This window comes from Symphodus melops, assembly GCF_947650265.1.
Source record: "Symphodus melops genome assembly, chromosome: 12".
In the NCBI taxonomy this organism is placed as follows: Eukaryota; Metazoa; Chordata; class Actinopteri; order Labriformes; family Labridae; genus Symphodus; species Symphodus melops.
The window spans coordinates 3,130,439-3,146,836 of record NC_136702.1 but is presented as its reverse complement, the minus strand read 5'-3'; the positions used below and the strand labels follow the sequence as shown (position 1 = coordinate 3,146,836).

Genomic DNA, 16,398 nt, shown 5'->3' with positions numbered 1-16,398 from the left:
GTGTATGTGTAAGGAGAAGGTTCTCCGCTAGAGTATCAAGTATCAAAGTTCAGTTTTGGCCAGCACTTTGCTGCTTTTAATGATTTGAAGTCATGTCACAGGTGCTATACAAGGGTCCCAAAAACTCAAGTTTATCTCAATATCTTATTTTTTATTTTATATACTTTATTAATCCCCGAGGGGAAAATAGTGGTTTAAACTTTATTATATAGACATGCTTATGCTCATCTTCCCTACATCTTTAAATGTGAACATTTTGCTTCCATGAGAGAAATAATATATAACAAGGTCATGTAACTCAAACTTATGCAGACACATTTTGATGTTGGATAACATCCACTAGGTGGTGACAATGGGTGAGCTGGAGCAGGTTTGGCCTGAATACTCAAGGTCTGATATAAGCATTACATCTACCATTTATCATCTAGCACATTTGCTCTGAAAATCAAGAGTGTGTAATAATCTCAATAAATAAAAAACTCCTCTGGTGTTGAAATGTTCTGCCTGGGTGACTCCTGTTCAAACAGAAGATGATTTTGGCGCCCCCTGTGGACAAAGCGGTCCTGTACATGTTCAGAGTGTTAGTTTTATAACACAATCATCCTGCTTTCTTTTCTTTCAAATGTAACACTTAATGAAAATGTCTGCAGAGAAAATGTGCATTTAGACGGTTTCTGCATTGTATCTCGTGAATCACATTTCATTGAAAAAAAACAGGAAGTCACTCTTCTCCCTGATTGTCTAGTTTGCTTTTGTGGGTCATCAAAAGGCATCAGTATTAATGTCAATGTGTTTCATAAGCTAAAAACTCCTCACAGGGGCTTTGTGTCTATTATGTGATCTGTTCTTCAGTGGGTGTTACTTCAACAGCCTCCACATCTGAATGTTAAGGGCACAGAGGAAAAGATCTTCTGTCTTTTCCTTCTAAATTATTGGTGACAAGCTTATGTCTAATTAAAGTACAAATATGTGGGTGTCATCTCACTCCAAGCTGGTCTCCGCAGTGAAATGAAAATGAATCATCAGTGTCTCCTTGCACTGACACACTTTACTGACAGGCCGTGTTATGAAGCGTCCCAGCATTTCTCTTTCAAATCTGAGATCTGTGTCAAGAAATTATAAAACGTGGACAAAAAAAAGTTCAGAATGTGGGTTGCTCGAGCCGGTTTCATAAGGTAATAAACTGCTGAAGAAAACACAGGGATGTAGGCCTGTGTAAACGTGGAAAATAGACCGTGTCATAACGCTCACTATCAGACAGACAGACACGCTTTTGTGGCTCAAAGGTGTGTGTGTGCAGTATTTGCATATTAAAGCCAGTGTTTGCACGGGTGGCCTACATGCATCCGCACATGTCAGGGCCTGTGTGCGTGCGCACGTTATATGACTCTATCACACCTTATCAACACATTCATCTTGTTCGGACTCCCTGTCCTTTTTTGTTACCACACACTGCACCATTACACAAACAAAAAAACAACAGAGGTATCATGCAACTTCAGGGAGGCTCGAGTCATCCTTATACAACCATGAATTTATGAAACGTCAAGTGGAAACATTTTTATTCATCATATCATTATATATATGCAGGTAAATTCTTTCTCATGCCTTCACTGGTGATACATGCAGCGCTCATCATAATAACATTTTATCATCTGTCTTTTTTACATTTGGGGTTATGCAAAACCCTAGAAACACTTTATTTACCATACTTTTAAAAATAAGGGAATTTATTGATACCACAGCAACAAAAATACAATTCCAAAGCACCCAATAGTGGGTCATTTCTTGTTTTTATATTACCAAAACATCAATTCACGCACAAAAGTGTCCTCTGCTCTCTGTGAGAGACATAAACGTAACTTGTGTCTTACTGAGACACCAAAGGGACCCAAGGAACATCAGCAAGAAAATATTTGCTCAGTATGAGCCAAAAGAATGATGTTCAAGTTGATTGGATAGAATTGGTCAACTCTTAAAGTTGGCCTGAATGATTTGTTTCTCTTTCCTCTGTTAAGCGTGTGGTGGATTGTACTCACATGTGGCTTATGCAAATGTGAATGTATTTAAGTGTGTATTTTTTGCCACAGTACTGTATTGATCTCAAAGAGTTTACTCATGGTTAAGTAAAATAAAAAGTAAATAAAGTTAAACAAACTCCTGAAGAAGACAGTTGTGTTTGTAAAAATAAAGAATGGAGTGAGTGACTTTAGGCTCACCATCAAGCATTGATTGTTGCTCCAACATGTGTGTGATTATCAACAGGAAGTTTAAAGATTATGATGAGACACCACAAAAAAGTGTCAGAATCCCATTAGGACCCTGAGGGTCTTCATTGACGAGTGAAATCTTGTAACTGTCAGCACCGACTTCAGATCATTTGATAACCTTAAAGTTACGCCAACATTATTTATTACAAGTAGAGATCACATTTTAACACAAAGTCACAAAGATCAGGGGGAGGGGGAGAGGAGGAATTCAAATTATTCTGACTTTTGATTGATTTTCTCAAGATTACACTTTTTGAAAAAGAAGTTTCTTTAGTAAAGGACTCACCTCACAAAGCAGTATGTTATATCTCTTTTCTGTTATGTTTGTACTCTCTGTAATGCCCTGTATTGCTTGTTGAACAAAAAATCCTCCCCTGATTTATATAAATAGTTCCCGGAGCCCTCGAAGAACAAGATCTTTATCATGGTCACAAGAACTTGCGCTCACAACACATCATCTAGCTAAAACAAGCTAAAAAAACTTCCCCACACGAGTTTTAAATATTCTGCAAATAAATCTTTAGATTTTATGAGCTTGGAGACATGACATTTAACACTTTGAACTTACAAAATGTCAAACTCCTGATTATAACAAATTCTAGCTCAGTCATAAAGTCATCCAAACTGCATTTTGAACTGCACAACAAATATATAAAGGTGTCTTCCTATACAGTAAATATCCATGTGTATACTTTTTAAAGATAATGTGAGGCAGACTGAGGGAATTAAGGTGAGGTTTGAAGGCCCTGATGCAATCCCAGAATAGATCTTATTGCGCTTATTCCTACTCAACAAGATTTAAATGACATGGGGTTCAATTATTTACCTTGTTTTGTTCAAGCTTTTCCAAGACCATGTTTTTTCTTTTTAATTTGTGTTCATATAGTACATCGGGAGGGATAGAAACACATTTATGTGAGCTGCATAAGATTAAAGTATATTTAAGTGTTTGGGGCCCCAGGTGGTTGGTCAGTGGTCATGTCTGCTCCTGGGGTCAAGATCAGCTCAGCCTCCAACTCGTCTGGAAGGAGCCAACTTTGTGGGCTGGGTCATGTAGAGAAGCTCAGTCTCTGAATTGGGTCAGAGCTGAATAGCACTACTAAATTTGAGACTGGATTTAATCCAGGTGACTGAGGTCTGTTAATTGTGCCTCAAAATAACTGCGACCTATGACACACATTTAACGTGCATTAAAAAAATATCTAAACAAGACGTGTAACGCTGCTTATATAAAGAATTACATAAACATTGAATCAATCTCTTAGCCGGAAGTAGGGGTTAACCTAGGACACAGTGATATTTAGGGTCATACTGTACACTATGATGTGTTTTCTTACACCTTAAAGTGTTGCACCTCACATTTTGTGTAACTATTTAACGTGGTCTCGTTTCGGTGGAGCGCACAAACATGTATATAACACTGTCTGCGCCGTCTGAGAGGTTATACAATATAATTGCATTATATAAGTGAGCCACATTGCCGACCAATAGAAGACCTCCGCGTGCGTCACGTGACGCCCTGCGTCTGCTTCAGAGAATGATACGTCAAAATCCGAAGAAAGCCAGAGAGCAGCAGCTAGCTGGCTAGCTACCAAGATGGAGTACCCCCGCGACTGCTCATATTCCATTTCATCGGGATTTTCTCTATTTTAAGACAGGGGGATGTGACACGCGGAATCGTTGAGATATCCAAGTTTTGTCACACTAGTTTGTAAAGGAAGTTTCCCGTCGGTTTTCTGCGGAAAGCGGAGCGATCGTTGTTAGCTTGGGCTAGCTAGCTCCGGCTTTAGGGTCGCTTACATAAAAACAAACCGATCAGCTGCGGCTCACTTCATCAAGTGTAGATATGTAGCAGGGACGTTTTCCTCACGGCTTCTGGGTTTTTTGTTCGCTGCACATCACCCTAAACTACCAATTTAGCCAATGTTGGTTTTTTTTATTTTTCTATCTTTAAGAAGAAGTTAGTGCGAACGGCCGAAATGGAAATTAAGCTTCTTACTTTGTAAGCGCGGAAAGACTTAACCCACCGGCTTTCAGCTTCAGGTATATATAAATATATACATTTACTATTAGATTTCATTTCCGTTTTGTTTCTGGAAAACGGTGTCATTACCTGGAAAGTGTCCAACAACAGCCGGGAGTCAATAACAAGACCGCCTCCTTGCTGTAAAAGAGGGCGGAAACAAGAGCGAGCTCTGACCGGGGAGAGGACGCTGTTTGCGGAGGAGACACCGCTGGATGTTTGTGGGACTCATCATGACACACAGACGTCCTTATGTCTCGGAATGAGACCTAACCTTTGGTGGTGTGGTCTGCTGCTTCTGCAGGACTTGTCAGTGAAACTTTAAATCGCATTTTTTTTGCACTTAGGAAAAAAAAAAAACAGAAGATGGAATCGGGTGTGAGAGCCCAGCAGGTTGAGCTCTTCCTCCACCCGCTCTCCAACCCTGGATCGGCGGGGATCTGCCCCGAAATGCTTGAGGTGGCAGAAGAAGCAAACCGGGCCGGAGACTATAGCCTGGCTGTGGAGATCTACAGCTGCCAGCTCGCAGACCTCCAGCATCCGGACAGAGGTTTATGTCTAAGGAAAGCGGACTCTTTAGCCCGAGCTGGGCGGATATCTGAGGCGCTGGACTCTTATTGCACAGCGGCCAACTTGGGCAAACTGCGCCCGGATGAACTGCCCGTCCTAGTTGAGACTATCGCAAGGACTCTTCGTGAGAAGGAGCTTGGCCTCACCGGGACCGGGACCTTAAACGCACATGTGAAAAGCAGCATCAGTAGTGGAGAGGATGGCTGCGAGAGTGATGGGGAGAGCGCAGAGGACGAAGCTTTGGATTTGTTTTCGTGTCGCCTCTGCAGACGTCTCCTCCACGAACCCACCACCGTGGACTGTGGACACACTTTCTGCAAAAGCTGCCTGGAAGACGACTCTGTCAAAGAGTGTGTGCAGTGCAAGCAGACTTTGATGAACAAAACCGGACTACCGAATGGGAGGAGGTTGAATGTTGTTCTCAGCGGCCTGCTGGACAAACTGTTTGCCACTGAGAGCAGAGCGAGGAAATTCTGGATCGAGGGGGAACTTTTGTGGAAAAAACAGAACCTCTTAGATGCCTTGGAGAAGTACAATGCAGCAGTAGATCTAGGTAAGAGGAGACATGCTTCTTGTATGCCACCATACATCTTTTATGTTTAAAATTACTGTTGGCACGTGGCACGTTTTGCAACAAAAACTGCAGTGTTTGTATAGATGACCTACTTCTATTCAGCCTGCAGGTCCTCGGTGTCACCGCTAGGTGGCGGATCTCTTACCTAACTTTACTGCACTGAGGTCAGGCGTTATATGACATACAAAACCTCATCATTACCTAAGCAGCACACATACTGGTCATCATCAGCTCAGTGACACATTTACATCATGTTGTCTGCAGCTGTTAACAGATATTAGGGATGGATGTAACCCACTTTAATGTGATTCATTTATACAGGAGTCTATATATTAAATGTACCTACAACAGGATTAGATGCTACTTCTATACATTCCTAAGCAGGGATAGACCGTATTGGACTCATTAACCCCTCCCCTTCCTGGTTGTGTTTCATAAGCTGCCCTCTGAGGATGTGTTGGATAACGTCCTTGAAAAATGGGGGTAAAACCTAAACTGATGCTACAAACTTACATGAGTAAAACAACACCATGTAAGACATCTACTTCCAATTTCTTCATTGCGCAAAAAAAAACAGAATGTGCTGGCACATTGCATAAATAGGGCCAGCTTGTTAAATTAATTGTGTGCCAGGGCAGGTCTCGTGTTGCAGTGTTTGAATCCTAAAAGGCAGCTCAATGCCCTCCTCCTCCTGGCCTACATTAAAGAGACACATTAGAAATCCACCTCCTGTCTGTGGTTATGGACTAGCTTTAGGGGTGAAACAAGGTGCTGGCACATTTGAGAATCCGATATAGGTTAAAAAAAAAAAAAAAAAAATCATCAACTGGAAATTAACACTTAAATGAAAATTAAAATAGCAGATTTTTCACCCCCCACGTCAATATTGATTTCATGCCTTCTGTCTTGTGAAGGAATTTGGGTGACTAGAGGCCAGAGTGCTTTCACAGCTACGTCAGTATTTTCCCAACAAACGCAGAAGGACGCCTTCTGGTATATCTGTGATGCCGGACGAGCGTAATGGGCTCATGATGTCAGCAAGAAGTACAGCTGTTATCCAACCTGTGCCATTTATGCAAATCTTTTCCTGTCAGACACAAACGGTTTTGTGTAACTGCGTGCGGGTGCTGTATTGCGCACTTAGAAAAGAGATTACAGTATTTGTTAGATTTTTTTTTAATGGTTTCACAACCAAAGCAAAGCCACAGCTTTCTCATTTTACATAGGTAAAGTTGATAACACAGTCACTCATTGAAAGGAGAATAGACGAATCGTCCTCTGCGCTGGAGGGAGAGTTCAGACTAGAACCTGCAGGGCTGACACTGGGACAAACAAGATGCTAAAAAAAACATTAGGTAACCCCTTGTGGATCTCATCCTGGATCTTTGACGATATAGGTCACCCCCCTCCCCCCGTCCCTGTTGAAGCAAATCCATCTTGAGGAACTGCATTCCCCTGCTCCAGCATGGCTGAGCTAATGTAGTCACATAATCATGTTACAGTGAATTTTAATTCTTGCCAAGTTTGGTACGACTCTGTCTCCAGTGAGTCACATATTTTTGGTCAGATAAATCAAGTCACAGTGTACACGGACTCCAGATAAAGAACCCAACAATACCCAAGAGCCTCGTTAGAGTCGACAGGAAGTGCTTGCCTAATTTATACTGTCGCCCATGTAGCCTAGCCCAGGCAGCAATACAAACCTAGGTGTAAGTACGGTCTGTTCTGCATCAAGCATGTGCTCATAAGGGTCCACTTTTTATGAGGATACATTAAAAAGAGCTTAGCCACTGTGCCACTCTCATCAACAGGATCCAGTGTGTGTAGCAGCCTGTGTATCGTATAGCAGTTTCTATAAGACGAGGTTGGACTCTTCATGTGTTTTAGTAAGAGTGCAGCATTTCCACAGTCCTGTAGCGCTCGTTTTTGGTGGGCGAGATCCTCGTGACCTCAAGTCCATGAGGGTGATATCTCAGGAGATGTTAAGTAAGAAGAGGGCCTGAAACCTAAACTACAGCATGCCATTGGACAGCAAAATCCTAATAATAAACAGCAAAAATGATAGTTGGAATTTAATGGACTTCATGGTAAATGTTCCCATTCATTATTATTATTATGATTATTGACTCCTACATAAAGGCTGTTGGAAGTGTAATTATAGTCCAGCCTTGTGTATGTGCTGAAGTCTCCTCTGAGTCAGCTCAGGCCGCCTCTCTCTCTTCGCCTCCTGTTCAGTTTTCAGGAAAAGATGAGCGTTCCAGCCTCTGCTAAATTATCCCTCAAATTACTTTTCCAAAAGATTTTTTAAGAATCCAAAGTTCCAGCCGCGAGGTGCCAAAAGCTAAATTTGTCGTGGGGAAAATTCAGTTAGGGTCACCAACTTTGCAAGCTGGAAGGACACGTAGGAACATCGTGTTGATGCCTTTTCCAAAACATTGCAAATGGGTTACTTTCAATCAAACCCAGGATGGAAAAGTGTAGTACTTATGTAAGTCATATGATGTAACCAGTTAAGATGCAGATATTCAAACACATCTTTTTTTAAAAAGGTGAAGGTTTTTCACTTGTGAGTTCTTCAATCCTCTGAGACCATACAGGAAAGTTTGTTGTTAACCACCACCCGTAGTCGAGTGGTTGGTGTGTGCGTGCCCCACACACACTCGGAGGCTTGTGGTCCTCCGGCTCCTTTCCCACATGTTGTTCCCCACTCTCACTCTTCCCCCTGATTTCTGATTCTGCTGGCTCGTCTCTCTTTGCATCTGGCCAAAAGGAACAATAACGACCCCAAATTAAGTCGACATTGGTTTTATTAGGTAACAACAGAGTGCGCTGTTTGTTAATGTGGCACTGAGAGGTGTGTGTGTGACGCCGCAGTCACTGTTTGTATAACATAAACACAGACTGCTAATCGTCCTCTGACCTGACCGACATCATCGTCGGTACCACTACATTAGTTCCAGAGAGTTCTGATACACGCTCATTGTTGGCCTACTTCTGTTGGACCGAGAGAAACTCCCACCCTTTCTCTGGACTCTTGTCCACTGAGCTGATCGTGTGTGTGCTTTTTTTTCTGTGGTGTACAGCGCCCTCTTCAGGCCGGCTGCTGTGTCAGCGGACTGAGTTGCACATGGAGATGAGGGACTTCAGTAAAGCAGTGCAGGACGCCGGCAGCCTCTGTAGGATGAAACCTCTGTGGACAAAGGTGAGACCCCGGTTGTGTTTATTTAGAAACAACAATAAAAAAAAAAGGCTGAGATGAATAAATCATATATCCACTGATTGTTTGAATGGCGTGTTATAAGAAACACTACATGATGCTCACATTGTCATTCATTTCTGTTTCTCCCAGGCTCACTGTCTGAAAGCTACAGCGCTGAGTAAAGGGGGGCGAAACGACGAGGCCTTGCAGGAATATCTGATGTGTTTGGCTCTAAAGCCGGACTGGACCAAAGTAAAACTGGAGGCTCAGAAGGTAAGAGAAGACCTTTTTGTTATATTTTTTTACTATATGTGAACATAAACGGGGATGAAAAGAAAAGATATCCAAATATATTTCAGAGTTTTGAGACGTGTATGCACTTCTTTGTAAACATTGTCTAAGTGCTCTGCTGTGTGTCTTCCTGCAGGTCCTCAGCGAGCTGTTCTCCTCTGTGTTTGAGAATGAAGACATGCCAACACCGCTGCACCCACTTCAGGGGGGGTTGGCAACCCGCCTCATTAAACCTCCCGCCTTGCTCAGATCACTGAGACCGCTCACACAGAGACATTGCTCCTCCTCTTCTTCTTCTTCTTCCTCCTCCTCCACCTCCTCACCACAGGTGATTGAATAAATACCTGAATGAGAAAGTGCATTAAATGTCAAACACTGCCTTAAACAAACAAACTATAATAATAAAATATCGCCTTGCGTCATCGTCAGTCATCCCTTCGTCATTCAGAGGCTTAACTGTCTGTGTTTTGTGCGTCCAGGACTCCGAGTTCAGTGTGAGTAAAAGTGCTCCAGCAGAAGATTCCTCCTCCAGACTGTCTGCTGCACCTCCTGGTAAATCCGATGCTGCTGCTGCTGCAGCAGCAGTGGAAGAAAGCACCAAGAGTCTGGCCGGAGTTCTGGCTGCTATCCCAGCTCCCCCTGGTGGCCTCAAGAGGAAATACAGCGGAGATGGACCCTCAGCAATCTTCAACACTCCCTCCAAGCTCCTCAGACCTGGTAGGAGGATCTGAAATTGAATTTAAAACAGTGTAATTTGATTTTCTCTGACCTTCCTAATCACCACAACACCGACTGCTGATATATTGAACCCTCTGTCCTGAATACAATGCAGCATCGAGCCTGTCTCTAATGAACCAATTAAGCTGTTTCCAGACACGCCTCAGACAGGAACTTCAACCTGACTCCATGAGAAGCCTAGTGGAAAAATTGATCATGAAATAAACCTTGGAAATGGTTGTTGTGAGAGTTTTATGAGCCATAGAGGGGAAATAAACGGAGTCATGAGTTGCACAGCTTGAAATAGAAATCCTGTAACAAAAAGTGAACTCACCAAAGAGAACTGTGTTTCCTGATGTTGTGGTGTTTTGTTTTCTTCTCTTCTCCCAGACGAGGTGTGCAGTTCTAAGACGGCAGCTGCGTGTGGAGGAAGGACGGTTCCTGCCGAGCTGCTGGACAGCATAGACATGGAGTGTTCCCTGTGCATGAGGTGAGTGGACGCAGTCACCACACACGGCGTCTTCAAACCTGTCCAGAAATGTATCTTCCTGTCATATCGGCGGCTAACAGCTTATTGTCGGCAGCTGCAGTGTCTGAACTCACTCGTGTGCTTTTCGTCGTTTCTCTGAAGGTTGTTCTACGAGCCGGTGGCCACTCCCTGCGGACATACCTTCTGCCTCAAATGTCTTGAACGCTGCCTAGACCACAACTCCAACTGCCCTCTGTGCAAGGAGAATCTGGCTGAGGTACACATGTTATATTTACTGATATGAAACACATGATAGATCTAGGGTTTCATGTTGTTATTGGGAACTTTGTGTTTATAATAAATGATTTTTTTTAGATGTTGTATCCCTATTGTTTACAGATTTCGATCCTAAATAGTGAAATGAAAACTAATGTTATTTTTAGCCCTGTGATGTAACAAATATCTTACCGTTGGTGTGTGTGCATGTCTTGTCGTTCTTGCAGTATCTGGCCACCAGGGGTTACAAGAAGACTGTGCTTATGGAGGAACTGCTGCTGCGTTACCTTGGAGACGAGCTGGCAGAGAGGAAGAAAATCCATGAAGAGGAGATGAAGGAGCTGTCCAAGTGAGTTTAAAGTCAAAAGTTCACCGCTGGAAAAATCTGAAAATATGTTTGTGGTGAAACAACAAGTCCTAGAGCAGCCTATTCTATAAATATTGGATTTCTTAGGCCTTTGTAGAGCCTTTATGGTTTATATAATTTCTGTTTTTTTTGTTTCTCTTGCAGCCTAAACCAGGAAGTGCCCATCTTTGTTTGCACAATGGCCTTCCCCACCATCCCCTGCCCGCTGCACGTCTTTGAGCCACGCTACCGCCTCATGATCCGCCGCTCCATGGAGACGGGGACCAAGCAGTTCGGCATGTGTATAGCTGACGAGCTCAAAGGCTTTGCCGATCACGGCTGCATGCTTCAGGTGAGTGTGCATGTCATTCGAGCTGCAGCAGAACGTTCATATCTCCCTCTTCTTTTTTTAACACGTGCAGTCAAATCGCTCCGATTCAGATCCGTTTTAATACGTCATGAATTGTGTTTCAGGTGCGAGATGTGAAGTTCTTTCCTGACGGCCGTTCTGTTGTCGACACCATCGGCGTGTCTCGGTTCAAAGTCCTCAGCCATGGCCAGAGAGACGGCTACAATATCGCCAAGATCGAGTACCTGGAAGACAAGAAGGTAGGCTGAGAGGACGTGTGCGCGCATGCTGGCAGTTAGAGCTTGACATCTTTGACTCTTCCCATCACACTGCAGTCAAAGCATTTCTAAATGCAGTGTGTGTTTGTGTGATCAGGTGGAGGGGGAGGAGCTGACTGAGCTTCTGAAGCTGCACGATGCTGTGTACGAGCAGGCCAACAGCTGGTTCACCTCCCTGAAAGACAACATGAAGAGCCAGATCCTGAGCCACTTCGGACACCTTCCCGGCAAAGACACCGACCCACAGGTCTGCTCCGATGCCAATTCTTCCTTATTTACATTTACACAGCTGGTGTATTAAAACTTGATAGCAGGAGATTATTTTTATCGTAAAAAAAAGTGCAAATTAAGCTTTGGGTCCCTTGCCCACCTTGTTCATGTTTAAAATGCGGACTAGTCAAATTGATGGGAAAAAATGCATACAGAGCGAAGAGTTAAAAAAGAAACAAGATCACAAATCCTCTCAGGCTACTGACATGATTTTTTAAGCACTAGTTGTGGAACACATGGATAATCTGGATGTCTATTTTCTGTCCTGCAGGCCAGTCCCAGCGGTCCGGCCTGGTGTTGGTGGCTCCTCGCTGTCCTTCCTTTAGAAAACCGAGCCCAGCTCACCATCCTCGCCATGACCTCCCTCAAAGACCGCCTCATTGCCATCCGCAGGGTCCTCATCTTCGTCACGCGCAAGAGGCCGCGGTGATCGGGCAAACGGCTTCGAGCTTCCATGCAGCTAGCTCTGCGTTTCATTCAGTCGCTGTTTGTCATGCATTCATTTTAATTTGACTGAATCATTTCCTCATCCACACACGGTGTCTACGCGGTCACCTGCCTAAATCAAGTCATTCACTCAGATCCTCACGGGTTCTGAGAAAGGAAAAGCCCCCTCGTGTTGAGTGAGGCAGGTGGGTCGGGTCGAAGTGCATCCATCCCCTGGCTCACCTGATCCGGGCTACAACACCTTTCCTTCTCTTGCTGTCTGTAAAAGCTGTGTCACTTCTGAGGAGATGGGCCTGACGCTACGAAGGATCAAACACGTATGTGTGTGAGCGAAATAGTTCACAAGGAATACTTTCTTTTTTTCTCCATTTAAAAAAACAAGCAAACAAAAAAAACCAGTAGTCTCATAAGCTTAAACAAAAGGTGGCTTGTCACGGATCCATCGTTGTTTCTACCGGTGCAGTCTATAATAAACCTCACAAAACTGAAGTATTATGCGATAGGTAAAAACACATGGCATGACGGCAACGCATTAAAGTGAATGTACTGTACTGGCTGTGGTGGAAGAACATTTTTCTTTTCTTTTCTTTTTTTTTTTCTCGTCTTTTTTTTCCTTTTTTTTTTTTCCAAACATTTGAAAAAATCTGGTCACTCAGTTGCACACGAGGTCAGATTTTCCGAACGTGAAAGTGCTACAGCTGCTTCATTTGAAAATCTTCCGAACTGAGCTGAAATCCACATGGAGCTCCAAAACCTGCTGCCTCACATTTTGGGGTGGGCTCATACCTCAGACTGTCTCACAGAAAAGGAAAAAAAAAAAAAAAAAAAAACGGACTACGATGTGTGACGTCAACATTACAACATCTCTCTTGTTGGTTCTGAAAGGAAGACGTTCGCGAGATAGGAATGCAAGACGGGCTATCGCACAAGCTCTAGTCTCATTTAGGAAAAAAAACGCAGATAACATGCATCCTCCTGGATCCACACGGTCTGGAACCTTTCTGTCCTATTGTAGCATATCTCTGGGACTTCAAATACAGACTTAGTTTTTAGGGTTTGATTGTGTACTTTATTTTCTGTTTCTCTCTCTGCTATGCCCTTGAGTGTACGTGTATGGTGAAATCTTAATTTGGGTGATTTTACATGTATATCAATGTAACTCTGAGGCCTTTGTAATGTTTTATTTAAGAAGCGTTTCACCCTCTATCTGTCTCTCTATCCCTCTCTCTTCCAGTACATTTACATGCACACGCACATTGTAGGGCCATTGCAGTGTTTAAAGCTGGCTTTAAAGTTTATGCTTATAGTCAGTGTTTCTAAAAAAAAAAAAAAAAAAACCCCAACGAAGCACTTATGTATCCTTGACGCCTGACGAATAATTTCCCTCCCTCAAATAAAGTTTTCTAAAAAAAAAAAGAAAAGATTTTTAAAACATTGTTCAAATTGTATGATTTCTTCTGAGCCTGTAATGAAATAGTCCTGTCATGTTTTTCTGAATTTCTCCAAACGTTGTTCAATTGATTTCAATTTTCTTTCCATACAGTTTCTTGGGTCCAAAAACCTCCTGCAGGATAATTCTAAGAAATTTGGTTTAAAGTTGCAAAAATAATTAGAACAATCCCTTTTTTTATGAGTGTTTGCCTGTTTGGGTCTTCTGTGTCAGAGCAAAAAAAAAAGATTTCTAGCTGTTTTGAACACATTTAACCACACGGAGGTTTTTATAACGCTCAAAAACATGATTATGTGAGGTAACAATGTGATTTAAAGAGAAACACTGACTATGAACCTACCTGTGTTTGTTTAACTAAAATATGGATGGATGGATGGATGATGAAAAGTGTCAGTGACTTAACTCTCTGCGAGTCGTAATAGGAAATCAGTTCTTTCCAACTCGCGTTATTCCAGAGTGAAGATCAGACTGAATCCAAATGTTTTCACATTCGCTCTCTGGTTGTGATCGCATTCTTGTTGGTGTGCAGGTAAATGCACTGTTTCTCTGTATAATTCTGTCCTTCCATTTGTTTGTGACTCCACTGCAGTCAGTCGCTCTCCATAGGTGGGGCGGGGTTCACAACGTGCTGCATTTCCCTGGTATATTTGTAAAGGGAGATCTTATACCTATTTTTTATTGCAAATAAAGAAAAAACACATTCAGTCCTGTCTCTCATCGTCTTGTTTGGTGTGCGGGTGCCCCGGTTCATTCAGGAGGCTCGACATGAAGAAGTGTCTCGATGAAACCCTTTTCCAAAAGAAGGAAAATAAGTGAAGTTAGGTTACATGTAAACTTCATGTTTAAGATTTTTAACATGTTCGAGGCGCATACACCCACCTGCTGTATTTGAGGGAGAATTAGGAACTTCACTTTACCTGAGTAAAAAAGAAGGATCAAACCATCAGCCACGATCTATGCATTGTCCTGTCTCTAAACAATTGATTATATATCTATATAGATAGATGGAGAAAAAAGGAGGTACAAAAGTGTCCTGTCTTATCCTGAACACTGCTTACAAAATAAAAAGAAGATATTAATTTATCAAAGTGAAAGGACTTTATGAAACCGTTTAACCTTAACCTCGTGGTGAACTAGGTGACACCTGACTGGTTTCATCTCTGAGAGGGAATACACCAGGGGTGTCCAAAGTGCGGCCCGGGGGCCATTTGTGGCCCCTTGAGTGGATTTTTTGTGGCCCTTGACTTCAAATCGAAGAATCAGAAGATTTTGGCCCCAGGCCTCATCAGATGGCATATTTCGTTCTTTTTTTCTTTTTCATGTTAGCGAGGGAGACCTATAAAAGCCTGACTATTCTTTCCAAAAAATTAGAACACAACAGTTTCCCACTGCAATTAGTTAATGTGTATTTACATTATTTTTTGAAAAGGTCAAAATACAAAAAGTTCCTTCCAATATTTAAAAAAAAAACAAAAAAAAAACCCTGTGGCCGTGAGCGACAATTTTGGCCCGCAAGAAAAAAACTTTGGACACCACTGACCTAGAGATTCCCTCATTTCAGGGTTAACTGACTCAGCGCTTGCACAAAACCTTATTTCAAAAACGGGCAAATGAATTCATAAAAACATTACAACTGAGCAAAGTGTGGAAAAATATTATTTTCATCAGCACAAAAACAACTAAAATTCTATATATGAAATTGCTGAACAAAAAATTATATATATCTTTAAAAAATATATATTCGTCCCATTAAAACAAAAAAAAATGACACATGTCCCCACAAAAAGTAACGTAGCATCACAACACTTAAAGTTGTGGAAATTAAAGAAAGTCCAAATGTATAGCTGTTTGTCTGTTTGACAGTGATTATGCATTGAAGTGGGGTCTCACATTTGTCATTAGAACAATTTGCCCTCTTTTTTTTTTTCAGCACCTCTGTTGAATTTTGAATTCGCAAAACAAAAACGCTTGCAGAAATGGAATTAAAAAGAATGAAAAATAAAGACATTACTTAAAGGAAACAAATCTAGGACTTACAGCAGATCTTGTCTCTGGAGTTGTAGTGATGTACACACTCTGGATGGTTGCTTAAACAGCACAATAAAACAGGATATAGACACAAAAAAAGCAAGAATGGAAGTATAACACATTTCTTTTGATAGTATATTAAATGATCTGTGCACAACATAGTTTATTCTGTTAATGATTTTCAATTAGCCAGTTCACATAACATGTCTGATACACATTTTAATGCATGATGCAGTCACAGTTCAGGGCCCACTGACATGTCCTGAGCTGTGTTGTGGAGAGCCTGGAGAGGTCTGTGATGTGGATGGCTGTGCTTCCCTCCTCTGTCTCTGCTGGGAGCTCATTCTTATTACTTCAACCATGAACTATTCTTCAGAAACAACCATCCTTGTTTCAGAAAGAGATCAACATAAAGCGCCCTGTACGATGGAGGCACATGTTCATCATAGGAGGCGGTGGTGTGGTGTGTCCCTCTTTCTTAAGGAGAATATTCATTCTTCCCTGTGAAATGATCTTGTAGTATTGATTGAAGATGAAGTCGAGCCTGTCTTTTTAGAGCTTGTTGGTTATTGTTGGCTGTATTTATAGACCACCAAATTCCAACATAAACCACTTCATTGATTTTTTTACTATCATGCTTTAAGTAAGATTTCAAATGAGAAAAAAACATGCTATATTATGTGTGATTTCAATATCAAACTCTTCAATTGCATTTTTCAGGACCCCTTTTTCACAATTCTCAATCAGATACAGAGGACCCCATTGTTGGAATAATTTACCCAACTATGTTAGAACGAGCACCAGATTCAACTCATTGAAAAAACAAATTAGGTATTTCCTG

At 42.0% G+C, this 16,398-nt stretch overlaps 1 protein-coding gene across 1 annotated transcript; it reads left to right on the top strand.

The window, feature by feature from the left end:
* Positions 1 to 3,795: 3,795 nt before the first annotated feature.
* Positions 3,796 to 12,630, top strand: lonrf2 (LON peptidase N-terminal domain and ring finger 2). Its single transcript, XM_079356819.1, has 12 exons — positions 3,796 to 5,416; positions 8,521 to 8,639; positions 8,787 to 8,909; positions 9,064 to 9,255; positions 9,407 to 9,644; positions 10,035 to 10,134; positions 10,276 to 10,390; positions 10,617 to 10,738; positions 10,901 to 11,087; positions 11,210 to 11,344; positions 11,460 to 11,609; positions 11,904 to 12,630. The coding sequence occupies exons 1-12, from the start codon at positions 4,660 to 4,662 to the stop codon at positions 12,060 to 12,062; spliced, it is 2,397 nt and encodes a 798-aa protein (XP_079212945.1). The 5' UTR covers positions 3,796 to 4,659; the 3' UTR covers positions 12,063 to 12,630.
* Positions 12,631 to 16,398: the final 3,768 nt, after the last annotated feature.

Coding starts and splice junctions, on each gene's coding strand:
- lonrf2 (XM_079356819.1), top strand. CDS start 4,660: ATGGAATCGGGTGTGAGAGCCCAGCAGGTTGAGCTCTTCCTCCACCCG. Junction 10,135..10,275: donor GAGTGTTCCCTGTGCATGAG/GTGAGTGGACGC, acceptor GTTTCTCTGAAG/GTTGTTCTACGAGCCGGTGG. Junction 11,088..11,209: donor ATCACGGCTGCATGCTTCAG/GTGAGTGTGCAT, acceptor ATTGTGTTTCAG/GTGCGAGATGTGAAGTTCTT.